General features: G+C 38.1%; 1 protein-coding gene across 4 annotated transcripts in view; it reads right to left on the minus strand.

Annotated features, from left to right (window-relative positions):
- LOC125451988 (piezo-type mechanosensitive ion channel component 2-like) overlaps window positions 1-14126 on the minus strand; it is a 645421-nt gene that overhangs the window by 161064 nt on the left and 470231 nt on the right. For 2 of the 4 annotated variants that reach the window (XM_048529829.2, XM_048529828.2), the window contains exons 18-19: window positions 8949-8990; window positions 2053-2204 (exon numbers count right to left, since the gene is read on the minus strand). In XM_048529829.2, coding sequence (XP_048385786.1) covers window positions 2053-2204; window positions 8949-8990 — 194 coding nt within the window. The remainder of the gene's footprint in view (window positions 1-2052; window positions 2205-8948; window positions 8991-14126) is intronic. The other 2 variants (XM_059646233.1, XM_048529830.2) reach the window with 1 other exon arrangement.

Raw genomic sequence — 14126 nt, forward strand, 5'->3', positions numbered from 1 at the left:
AGATTGCAGAGTACTTGGAAGTGCATGGATAAATAGGGCTGAGTCAGCATTGCTTCATCAAGGGGAGGTCAGGCCTGACAAATCTGTTACAATTCTTTGAGGAGGTAACGATCAACTTAAATGAAGGAGAGCCACAATAGATATGATTTGGATTTCTAGAAGACCTTTGAAAAGGTATTGTACAGGAGGCTGCTAAATAAGATAAATGCCTGAGGTTTTACAGGCAAAGTTCTAGTACGTATAGAAGATTGGCTGATTGTCAGGAGGCAGAGGGTGGCGATAAACGGGTCTTATTCAGGATGGGAGCTGGTGACTAGTAGAGTACCAGATAGATCAGTGTTGGAGCCACAACCATTCATGTTATACAATAATGATCTAGATGAAGGAAGAGTTGTTGCTGAGTTTGCGGATGACACAAAGATTAGTGAAGGGATAGGTTGTGTTGAGAAGAAGAGGAGCCTGCGTAAGGTCATGAACAGGCTAGGAAACTGGGGAAAGAAGTGGCAGATGAAACACAATGTGGGAAAGTATACTTGGATTGGAAGAATAGAGGTGTATACTATTTTCTAAATGGGGAAGCATTTTGGAAATCTGAACTACAACAGGTCTTAGAGTTCTAATTAAGGATTGTCTTAAGGTTAATGTGCAGTTCTGTTGGCAACTAGGAAGGCAAATGCAATTTTAACATTCATTTCAATAGGACTAGAATACAAGAGAAGGGTGAGCTGCTGAGGCTATACAAGGTTCTATTCAGACCATATTTGTAATGTTATGAATAGTTTAGGGTCCCTATTTAAGAGTGTATGTGTTGGCCTTAGAAGGAACGGGGAGAAGGTTCAAAAGAGTGATCCCAAGAATTAAGGGCTTGTTTTATGAGCAGCAGTTGATGGTCTGTACTTAATGGACTTCAGACAGATAAGGGCGATCTCATTAAAACTTGCAAAATACTGAGAGGCCTGGATAAAGTGGATATTGACATGCTCTCAATAGAAGGACGGACTAGGATCCCAGGGCACAGCCTCAGAGTGAAAGGATCAGTTTAGAACTGAGATGAGAAGGAATTTTTTCAGCCAGAGGGTGCTGAATCTTGGCACTCATTGCCACAGAATGGAGGCCAATGGCAGAACAGACTCTGGTCCAATGGCCTAATGCGGGTCCCATATCTTTTAGTCTTTTGTGGACTTGTATTTGAAGCATTGTGGATTTTTTTTCTTTTAACAAGGTCCATGAAAGGATATTGGAACTTTTTTATGAAGGTATTTTTTGGTAGTCACATGTCTTATGTATTGAGTCATGAGATAATTGTTTACAAGGAGATGCCTGCCTGTGGGTTTACGACTATTAGGTTTTCACTGTGAGTTTTAGATATAGTTCGGAGAAGTTGAGACTGTAGAAGTAGTGTCCCTACCACTGGATGGGAAGGCCTGAATTCATGTCTCACGTGCTCTGGCGATGTCTTGTAACACATTTGAAGAGATAAATTGAAAATATTTTTGGAGTAGTTTGTAGTCAGCCTGTCAAAGAAAGGGAGCTCAGGTCTCATGTGTTTGAAGAAGTCTTTTGTCATGAATCTAGCATGAAACCTGATCGTTCACTCGGAGAGCAACTGGAAGACTTATCAACATTGTATTTCCTAAGAAGTCTATGGATTGCAAAGAACCCCAGAAACAAATCACTGCATTCAGTGACATTTGTTTGTGTGCACCAGAAGGTTAGACTGACAGACAGAAAAACATGTCAAATTTTATCTTCGTTTTGCTTTCAAGAACTGAGGACATTGGATAAAACCAAAAACAATTTTTTTAAACAAAGTGAATCTCTACAGACAAATCTATTTCTTTCCCTTTACCTGGTGTGCACATGTGTGCGTGTGTACATGTGTGTGTGCGTACGTCAGTTGTAACAATATCAATCAACTAATAATGCATCAGCATCTCTACTTATTTCTAAACACACAACAGGAATAGCTGCTTATATAGTCTTTTCAAGTTACTTTGAGACTAAAGAAGGTTTTTGTACATAAATAAGAAAGGTAAGTGAAAAATAAATCACCTGTACAGTCTTCATCGTCTTCTTCTTCATCATCTTCATCATCTTCGTCACCCTCATTTGGCTGTTTAGCATCCACTCTTTCCTCTTTTTGAGCACTGGTATTAAGATTCATCATACCGATGTCTGGGAGACTTCCATCTGGATTTACTAACCTGTTGGCATGTTATTAGGTCTGTTAGTAATACTTTAACCAGCATGTTGTGCCCCTATAAATAGGTGCAGACATTTCTTCTCACAGAATTACAACCATTTTGCAATATCATTTGACATAAGTCTTTCCATATGATCATGTTTACATCGAAATGCTAGAACTTTAGAATAACTGATTTATGAAACAACTATCAAAAGCAGGTGCATATTAAACTTGGTTTTTCAATTCACAGCCTGCAGTTTGTTGTTTTTATGAATCATGCTTAAACTTGACATTTTCCGTGGGCAGAAAACTGTCAGAGTTTAAGGTGAGAACATGAAATGATGACATATGAGAGCAAGCATTTCATGTCTTTGGAAGACTTACGCATTCTGGCGATTTGATATGTATTGCTTGATTCTGTACAGAGTAATTCACATAGGAAGAAAAAGAGGATGAGTACAGAGACCTTATGGAAGAAAATTATTTAAATAAAAGATTTGCATCAAGCCAAAGTTTATTATCTTTAATATTTTGTTAACTGTTTGTTTTTGCATCGTATTCTTTTGGCACAACAGCATTTTCTGCAGTAAAGCAACATGCATTCCTGATTAGGACAGTACATGCAACATCCATTATTAAATGCTTATATTTACAATACATATCACATTCGACTATTAATTGCCGTTCCATATTTTAGATGTGCTTAATATTGCAATGCCTTCAATTTGTTTTAGGCACACAGTCAAAAGTTAATGTTTGATTCTGCTTGCTTTGTTGGAAGCAAATAAAAAAACTTTCTACCCATTTGCAATTGTGCTTCTATATGTTACAAAGTGAAAGAAGGCACTCAACGTACTTGTAAGCTTTGGAAAAACATAGATCATGCGCTTTCTCCACAAACATTACATGATAGTATAGTAATTCAATATTTACAAACAATAAAATTTCCTTACAAATGTTCACTAAGAGTAAGTCTTTATGAATGTTTTATGTTGGCAAGATGTACTGGTAATCAGAGAAATATTTTACTACGACCACTAATTTTAATGATGAATTGGATGTGAGCACCAGATTAGCAAGCACATGGAAGATGGCAATAGATATTTTTATCTGTCTCTATCACATTAGCTGATTATAGAATGATGGTGCGATAAAGATTTAAGACTTTTGAGGAGGAGCTGTAGAGGAAATGTGACAAAATGCAGCCTATAGTAATAAGTTGGAATTCAATGACTGAGAGGTTGGTCAATGTGAAATTAATGAATTCAAAAGGAAATTAGATAGGTGCTCAAAGTAAATGAATTTGCAGATTTATAGGGGCCAAATAGGGGAGTGAGACTGGCTGCTCCTGGGGAGGCAGCATGAACTCAATAAGCCATCTTCAGTGCAGTATATAACTCTACAGTCTGAACATTTGAAGGGTTGGAGTGGCTACACAAATTTTAAGAAATGATGGGCTGAATTGCTGCCCCCTCTCCTCAACCCTTGCCCTGCACCCTGCCCCCACCACTCCCACAACTCTATTTGCTCATTCAGGAAAATGTGGCAGATAACAAGCCTATATCCTACACCCCACCTGGCTGGCTCTATTGTGGGCATAGGCATCTCCTAGCTCCCACAATTTTCACAGAGTATGGTGAGCTTTTTATGATACGTGTCTCACTATTTCAGAACAACTTTATGAACAATGTTTTGCATTCAGGAACATTTTAAAAGCTAAGTTCAAAAGTATTTTTATCCTTGCTTCCCATGCCGTCTCTATGTGAACCTATGTCCCACCCCCAATGCCTTTTACTGTTTCCATGTCAACTCATGATCTTTTCATGCCCATTCAGCCATTGTACACTAGGTACTAAACCAAGGGACAATATAGCAACAATGGCATTCGTAAAAATGCTAAGAAAAAAACATCCATTTATAATTCTTTGTCAACAACTGGTGTTCCCACAAGCTGACATAATCCTACATAACCATCAATCAAATAGACCATTAAAGTATCAATGTCAGGAGCTTTAAGTGCATCATACTGTTTAATCCTGTGAAAACAGATATTGAAACGTTGATAGCATCACAGAAAAAATCTTATTGTAACTATGTAAATGTGGCAATGAAGAAAAATAAATACATCTTTCCAGCTGCTTAAACAATTGCCCACTCAAATAAACCTTTAGGAGACATGGCTCTCAGCAAAGAATGCATAATGCTTAATGGTTTTTGTCTTATTGTAAATAGTTTTATACATGCAAATGCGATTATAGGGCTCATCAGTTCTTTACATTGGGTGAATAGATAGAGATGGGCCATGTGTTGGCATGGTATCTGGGGAGAAGGTGCAGATGCATGAGGTGGCATTGAACTAGTGTGGGGCTATAGTGCATGGAGGTAGTCTGGGACTGGATGGGAAAGTTAGGGCTAAATTATAACCAAACAAACGGAACACCAGAGAGGTGACGTAGGCATTTTTCCCATCCTGCTTCAGAACTCAGCTGCCGGCTCAGGGCCTGGTTCTGACTCACTTCGACCATTCTGGCGCAGAGATATTGTCACCGTCTTCTGCCCAGTGGGTGCATTCTGGCAAGAAATTTCCCAACTCCAGATACCCATCACAGTAGTGAAAAGCCACTCTTACTGCTATTCTGTGTAGTTATTCTCTTTTAGAATGTGGGACCTGAAATTCCCAAACAAATGCTGTTAAGCATTTATTAACAGTGAGTCGTTGTCGAGTTGGAAACAAAGCACATCCTGAATTCACATTCAGAAGTGACTTTGGAAATGTGAAGGAAGGGCAAGATTTCAATGCATTAGCACTGAAGTTTGAACTGGACTTCTTTGAATTGAATTGCCAGCTAATGGTTACTTCTCATAGAATCCCTACAGCGCCTGAAGCAGGCTATTCAGCCCATCAAGTGTGCACTGACCCTCTGAACAGCATCCCACCCAGACCCTTGCCCCTAACCCTGCATTTCACGGGCTAATTCACCTAACCTACACATCCTTGGACGCTATGGGCTATTTAGCATAGTCAATTCACCCAACCGAGACATCTCCGGACTATGGGCGGAAACTGGAGTACACAGGCAAAGCTCACACAGACACGGGGAGAAAGTGCAACTTTATTCAGACAGTCGTCCAGTGGAAAAACAATGTTTATTTAGCATGAGAGGAGACTGATGATTGGCTGACAAATGAACTCTAATTGGTGAGGCATTACAATAGAGAATTCACCCATTAATACTGGTTGACAGTTAACTGTCAGACTTTATTAAAACTTCAAAACAAGCAATTTGACTCTGACTGGTCAAGGTGTTCAGCTGCAAAATGAATCAGCAAATGGCTGCCACCATTTTGCTGCGATCACGTGGGTGAAATGTGTGTACATGTTACTTCTGTCTAAAAATTGAGCCCTAGGAAAGTGGGACTAACTTTATATTTTTAAAAAATCCCAGTTAAGTAATTATTTAAAGCATTTTTATGGATTCATTGCACTAATTTTATGTGCTTCACCGCATATTACTACTTGTTTTGAGAGTTATAATGGACAAGTAACTAATCTGAGAAGTTAATAATCTGAATATATGCTAAAATAGCTTGGTTTCAGTTGTTCTCAAGAATCAATTCTACCTCAAGGAATTTTTGTTAGATGTATCAAATAAAAACAGATTTCAATGTGAAATGCTTTGAAACAGCAAATAAATGAGCAATTTATTGCCATTACAGGTGTTATTTGTTTATATTTTTAATACTGCATTTGAAAATAAATGAGTTATGTTTGAAATGCGAATATGGCATTGATATGTGGATTTAAATATAAACAAAACACTATAGAAGAATTCTGATGTCAAAGTAGAATTGTTTCAGTAAGGTATAACAAACTATTCCAGGAATGTATTAAAATCTGAAAACATAATATTTATACTTTGTTAATAATAATTATTTGAAGTGTCAGTGAGGGAGCACTTTGGGGCCACTGATCATAATTCTATTAGTTTTAAAATAGTTATAGAAAAGGTTAGAGCTGACCTATGAGTTAAAATTCCAAATTGGAATAAGGCCAATTTTAATGGTATGAGGTAGGAACTTTCAAAAGTTGATTTGGAGAGACTATTTGCAGGAAAGGGACAGTTGGAAAGTGGGAGGTCCTTCAAAAATGAGATAATGTGAGTTCAGAGACAGTATGATCCTGGAAGTGCAACAGGCAAGGCTGGTAGGAGCAGGTAAAGCGTTGCTGTGTCTGGAAGATGTGTTTGGGTCCTTGGATACTGAAAAAAGAGCAAGTTCTGAGGAAGGGTCACTTGACCAAAATGTTAACTCTGATTTACCTCCACAGATGCTCCCCTACCTGCTGAACTTTTCCAGCAAATTCTAATTTTGTCTCTGATTTTCACCTTGCACTGTTCTTTAAGGTCTTGTTAAGAGAACTGAGGCTCTGGTCAAGGTAAAGGAGGAGGCATATGTCAGGTATAGACAACTGGGATAGCGTTTATACCTAGAGGAGTGTAAAGGCAGTAGGAGTACACTTAAGAAGGAAATCAGGAAGACAATAAAGGTATATGAGATAGCCTTGGCAAATAAGCCTAAGGAGAATCCAAAGAGATTATACAAATATATTCAGGGCAAAATACTAACTAGGAAGAAAATAGGGCCCTTTAAGATCAAAAACACTGTCTATGCGTGGAACAGCTGGAGATAGATAAGATACTGAGATCGTTTCACATCAGTATTTACTCTGGAGAAGGGTATGGAGGCTAGAGAACTTGGGAAAATAAATTGTGATTCTTGAAAAGTGTTCATATTAAGGAGGTGGTGATGCTGAACACATAAAGATTGATAAAATCCCTGGGACCCAATCAGGTGTATCCCTGAACTTTTGTGGAAAGCGATGCTGGGACCCTTGTTGAGATATTTGGAAGACTGGAGGTTGGCTAATGTGGTTCTGTTATTTAAAAAAGATGGTAAGGAGAAGCCAGTAATCTATAGACTACTAAGCCTGACGTGGGGGCTAAATTGTTGGAGGAGATTCTGAGACAGGATTTACATGCATTTGGAAAGACAAGGACTGAGTAGTGACAGTCAAAATGGTTTTGTGCATGGGAAATCACATCTCACTAACTTGATTAAGTATTTTGATGATACCAAATTGGCTTGAAGGTAGGAAATAAAGGGTGGTGATGGAGGGTTGCTATTTGGACTGGAGGCCTGTAATCATTGATGTGCCACTCCTGGGTCCACTGATTTTTTCATTTATATAAATAATCTGGATCTGAAAACAGGAAGTATGGTGACACAAAAATGATGGTTTGGTGGATAGTGAAGAAGGTTAGCTCAGAGTACAACTGCACTTTGATCAGATGGGCAATGGGCTGAGGAGTGGCAGACAGGGTTTAATTTAGATAAATGTGAGGTTTTGCATTTTGATAAGGCTAATCAGGGCAGGATTTATACAGTTAATGGTAAGGCCCTGGGGAGTGTTGCCCTACAAAGAGACCTAGGGGTGCAGGTGCATAGTACCTTGAAAGTAGAGTCACAGATAGACAGGGTGGTGAAGAAGGTGTTTGGTATGCTTGCCTTCATTGGTCAGTGCGTTGAGTATAGGAGTTGAGATATTATGTTATGGCTGCACAGGACATCAATTAGGCCACATTTGGAATACTGCATTAATCCTGGTCTCGCTACTATAGGAAGGATGTTGTGAAATTTGAAAGAGTTCAGAAAAGATTTACAAGAATGTTGCCTGGAAGGAGGGTTTGAGTTATAGGGAGAGGCTGAATAAGCTGGGGCTATTTTCCTTGGGGCGTCAGATGCTGAGGGGTGATCTTTTGGAGGGGCATATAAAATCATGAGGGGCATAGATAGGGTGTCTTCTTCCCAGGGAAGGGAAGTCCAAAACTAGAAGGCATAGATTTAAGGTAAGAGGGGACAGATTTAAAAAGGGCCAGAGGGCAAATTTTTCACACGCATGGTGATGCGTGTATGGAATGAACTGCCAGAGGAAGTGGTGGAAGCAGGTACAATTATGAGATTTGAAAGGCATCTGAATGGGTACGTGAATAGGAAGGGTTTAGAGAGAGATAGGGCAAATGCTGGCAAATGGAACTAAGTCAGTTTAGGATTTCTGGTTGGCATGGACGAGTTGGACCAAACAGTCTGCTTCTGTGATGTATAATTCCACAACCCTCTGGCTCTAAGTGGACAGTGCCTTCTTTTAGATCAAACTATTCTTTTTTTTTCTATTTTACATAAAGAATTAAAAACAAAAGCATTCATCTGTAAGCAGAAGTCCAACATTTAAGGTACTCAAGGTTCCCTGAATTGTGTTCAAGTAACATTTGCCACTGGCTAATGAAACTCTGAAATTAAATGTATGTCCAGCAAATTATAACTTGAAACTGGGAAGCACCAGGAATCATCAGGAAACTGTCATTTTGTTTATCACTTAGACAGTCTTTTAGCACTGCTCAATGTTGACCATATATAAGACTAGACAATTAGTCATACGTAATTTAAATTTACAGGTTATGTTAGAAGTTAATAAGATAAAACCTTTTGTGAGAAAATACCGCACATAATATACCCTAGTTACCATTAAAACATCACATACAGCTTATGATTTCCGTATTTAAGATGCAATTAAAAACATGGTGCAAATAATTGGGATTCTAGTGCAAAAACAATTTCAAGAGTGATTTGCATGCTACAACTAAAGGCAGATCAAAATACTGAAATGAAATTTGTGATAACTAATGGAAAGCACAACAGTACCCACCTATTTACTAACAGATAAACGCGCCCATTAACTTTGGCATGGCTGGAAAATGGAGTAATGTCAAGCACACAAATAGACAAAGAGAGAAAGAAAGAAAAGAAGTAATAAGAACCACTAAAAATTGTCACAATTAGCCAACACTCCACAAGGTTAAATGATCAATAAGCTTAAAGTTACTACAGAAGCAATGAAAAATAATAAGTATAGCAAAGATAAGGCAGGGTACAATATTAATACTGAGGGAATGGTAACATAATGAAATAGAACGGGTCTAAATGTCCAGACTAATGATCCAGGGACATGAGTTCAAATCTTACTATGGCAGCCATGGAATTTAAATTCAGTTAATTAAATAAATCTGGGACGAATGTTAATTGGAGCAAACAATTTCTGGCTTGTCATAAAAGGCAATGAACTTGATTTCCTTTCAGTAAGACCAAATTATTAACCTTTCCTTTCAGGTTATGGACCTTGGCAACATTCTAAATGTAGTGCCAATTTTTTAAACTCCAGAATTAGTTGAATCTCTAAGCTGTTTCAATATGCCTACAGAAATAAAAGATTTCCCAAACTAAAAGCAGGGTAAATCCAATCTGGGTAATCATTGCTTATCTGCTGACACTCAAACATCAGTAAAATGATGGAGAGAATCATCCATAATATTAGTTAATAACTCTTAGCTTGTTAACAATGGTTAGTTTGGGCTCTACTGGGACTACTTGGTTCCATATTTGATTAGGACTTTGAGCCAAACACGAACAAAAATGTTAACTATATAGGTAAAGTGACAGTGACTGCTCTTAACATTTGATCAAATGTGGCATCGAGGAATCGCAGTAAAGTTGAGAACATGAGAATCAGGAAAAAGTTCACCATTGGCAGAGTAATAGCTACTATAAAGGTACTGCAAGAGTTCGTAAGTACGGTGTCCTACGCTCAATCATTCATAGCTACCCTGTCAATGGCCTTTCCTTTATTAATTGGGCAAAAATGAAAACATTTGACAAAACTGCAAAGTTCCAAGTCCTTTCAGGAAGGAAACTGCCTTCTTTATTTGGTCTGGCCCACATGTGACTCCAGACCCACAACAATGTGGTTGACTCTTAACTGCCCACTGTGTAAGTAAGAATGGACAATAAATGCTGCCTAGCTAGTGTTGCCCTCATACTGTAAATGAATAAAGGAAGTGCTATTTAGAGAATGAAGCAGACTATAGTTGGATGTAGCAAGACAACGTTCAGCCTTTAGCTAGTAAATGGCAAGTGTAAATCCTGCCACCAAAGTAGTGACTATCACCAATAAGAGTATTTCTTTTTAAACTTCTCTTGACCTAAACTGGCATTCCTTCAATGAATTCCCCACTTACACACTGTGGCTGAAAAAGCAGATCTCAGACAGAACATTCTGTGATGAATGATTCACCTTACTCTCCAAATATTTTTGGCATTTACAAATCGGGAATGCGGTGAAGTGCTGTCTACTTGCCTGGATAAGTATAGTTCCAACAGATCTAGGAACTTGATAACCGTCTAGACCAGCACACGATCCACCACCTTAAACATTCATTCTCTTCACCATCTACATTTTTACTACCTATGAGATGCATAATTGCCTAGGGTTACTTTGAAAGTATCTTCCAAATCGACAACCTTCAGCAGCCAGTAGAACAAGGACAGCACTTGAACTGAATGGCTTGCTCAGCCACTTCAAGTAGCAGTTAACAGTCAACAATATTCCTGTGTGTGTGGAGTCACAGGTATGCCAGACCAGGTAGACACAGCGGATTTCCTTCCCTAAAGGATGGTAATGAACTGAACTTTTTTTACAACAGCAATGAAAATGATCATTTACTTTTAAATTCCAGTTTTATCAAATTCATATTTCATTTGCTGCCATGGTGGGATTTGAAACCATATTTCCGGAGCATTAGTCTCACAATCACAGGTTCAACAATATTACCAATGCTGCATCATCTCCCCCAAATTGTGCATAATCCTTTGGTTATGAATGGTGATTATTTACATTTTCTACTGATTATTCACTTCAAATGCATGGGTGGAGCTACAGAAGATCACCTGCCCCTTCTTTAGCTTAGGAATGTGGTGTAACTTGTAGGAACGATGGAAGAAATATGGAAAATAGTGTCACCAAAATAAATTATGATTTACCAACTGAGTGTAATTATTGATAAAAATGTACAGAATATTTATCATACTGATGCTGAGCTACACTGAAAAATTTAAAATGCTAAGATTACATGAAAGAATGAAGACAACCAATAATGCTTCTAGCCTAATATAGGATCCTGAAACAATTGGGGTCAATATTAATTCAACCCATACATTACAACTAAGTAGGTGGACTATTATGAGGCTTTTTTTAATCCCACTTCACTCACACTTGTTTCTATTTTAAACTATTGGAGCAGCAGCATTCTGAAGGTCGATGAAGCTCCTATCTAAAGTAGTCAGAATCACACCAAATGTAAGAAATTATGGATTACAGCACAGGGGATGGCAATTTATCCTATCATATCTATGTTGGCCGTGTGGAAGAGCAGTTTACCTAATCCCATTCCTACTTCCACTCACCTGCCTTTTTGTTACATTTGCAAATGTTTCCTTTCCATAAAATTACCCAATATGCATTCAAGGCAGAGATTGAATCCGCCTTGGTCACAATGTCAGTTAGCACATTTCAAAGTGTAAAAAAAATCCATTCAAAATGTAAAAAAAAGTGCTTTTTTTCTCTTTTCACGGTTTCTTCTTTTGCTGGTCATTATAAATTGATGAACTCGGTTTCTACATCTTTTTACCAATGGGAACAGTTTCTTTCTCTCTGCCGTTTAGACCATTCTTCATTTTGTACACCTTTACAAGCTGTTCTGCACTCACGATTTATCATAGGTGAACAGATGAGCTTTTTACCTTCAACAGGGTATTTGCACTTAATGAAACCATACTTACCTTAGCACCTGTAACATAATAACTACTCATGGGTAACACAGTGCTGAAGGATTCAGCAGACTTTTGCTACATTTGCTTGTTTGTACATATGAATCACAAACATTACTGTATCTGAGCTAGTACTGAGCAAGCTGGTCACTGTGACATGCTTTTCTCTGTGTGACGGTGACTGAGACCTTAAACCATCAGATCACATGCCATGAAATGGTGATTATGTCATAAGCATGCCTCCTAAAGGTATAATGCATATTAGCTGTAAGACATAACTAAGCATCCCCTTTTTTCTAAAGATAAAAAGAGATATCTAAACAGATGTATATATATTATATATATAGTTTCTCATAGGTACCAGTTGTCAATTTGATAACTGTATAAATAGGTTTAAAACAGAATTAACAAGTTTAACAATTCAAACTTCAAAATAATGTTTCAGAGGTTTGGCAACTTGTCCTCATCGTTGAGTGTATGCCTACCTAGAGAGCAATGTTTTATTCTCAGTCTTTCATTGTTGTCCTGCTGTTGGCTTTTGTCAGTCCAGATCATCTCATATTCATCACCAGAGTTTCCTTCATCAGTCTCTGTGTGCATGATTGAGATGTCATATACTGGTCTGTATTGGCTTCTGTTTCTTTGTAATGTGACACCATTATCAGTTATGACTTTATACAAGCTGAGTTGGTTGCAAATTTATAAACCTTTGCTCATATCCAGATAATTGCAATTGGAGTTTTGACTGACTCCCTTTCTTCAGTGTGCAGCTAAAGTAGTTCCTTACCTGCCTGTTTGACATGCATCTCTTTCATTCTCCTCTATCATTGAGGAAGAATGTTCTCTTTGCTTGGAATGCTGGGCAAGGTCATTTGATTTGCACTTTGAAGACTACTCATGATTGGTAGTCCTTTGTGCTGAATGTGAGCTGCACTTCCTGGAATAATCGATTAACAGAGATGAGTCATCCTTGTGATGTAATATTGCATGACCTTTAAGACTGCAGATTATGTCAAATCCATTGGGGAGCACCTGTGTGAAATTGCTGATACATTTGATTCTGTCAAGTCTCATATGTTCGATCACAGTGGGTGTGATTTGAATGTCATGAATTGTAACTACACTGAAATCTGTGTATTCTGTTAGTCATGACATTGCTGGACTGTCAGTATGTCCTTTGCAGGTGACCCCAAAAATCCAAGTGCTTAAAAATTATCATGCCGAATTAGTGATCTTTTATATGCTGTTAGATAGCTTCTTGTAGGCTGTACCATGGAATACCATTTGTTGAGGGAGTTGTCTTTTCGAATACATGGTAGCAACATGTTGGCAACAGCCCCTGTATTGCTTTTGACTTCAGGTGTATCTACCTGCCTTTTAGGGAAGTACAATGCCAATGGCCATAACAGCTTGTGATTGCCTTATACCATTGACATGGTACATGAGATTGACGATATGGAAGCCTTGGCCATTTTCTGAGATATATATTTCATTCAGTTGATTGTACACTTCATTGATGCCTTCCTTAGTGCCAGTTTTATGGTGTTATACTGTCTTGTTAGTCACTCGTGTCTAGTTTGGTTTTTGTAAACAGGTTTTTTTTTAAACAGATGGATACTCAAATATCCTTATTTTTCAATTAGCTTGCAGATGTGAAAAAGTGTCAGACAAGTTTTGGGTAGGTACGATAGGCTACATTAATGACAAATGTTGCTGGTTTGGTACACTTTGTTGACTATAGCAAGAGAGTTGTCTACACAGACAGAAGTGATTGATGTTGGCCTGCTACTACAGCTTTATACTGCAATAAATACAACTGTCCTTTTCCGGGGTCAGAAGAATTTGCTAAAGTCTTTGTTTGATGTGGCGGTAATTAATTATTCTATTTGTCTCTTTGAAAGTTGTTCTTTGGAGAAGTAACACTCATGCCCTTGCTTCTGAAGATTCTGGCTGCACCTCATCTTTTGCCTAAAGCGTGGTGACTCTAAGGTTAAATTCATCATCAGTCAACTCACTCTAATGAGAGCGCAGCCTGCTGTCCTCTAGGATTATGGCAACTTTACCTTTTACCTTTTACTACTGTATGGCAACTTTGACTGATATATCTTAACTTTCAAACTGGGAAGCAGGCTGACATTAAGCCTTCTTCAATGAACAGATATAGATAGAATTTAAAACTGTAGTAAAGAAATGTGTCTGCCTCCTGGTTATTTCATTTGCAGAT

This window comes from Stegostoma tigrinum, chromosome 5 (assembly GCF_030684315.1).
Source record: "Stegostoma tigrinum isolate sSteTig4 chromosome 5, sSteTig4.hap1, whole genome shotgun sequence".
Lineage (NCBI taxonomy): Eukaryota > Metazoa > Chordata > Chondrichthyes > Orectolobiformes > Stegostomatidae > Stegostoma > Stegostoma tigrinum.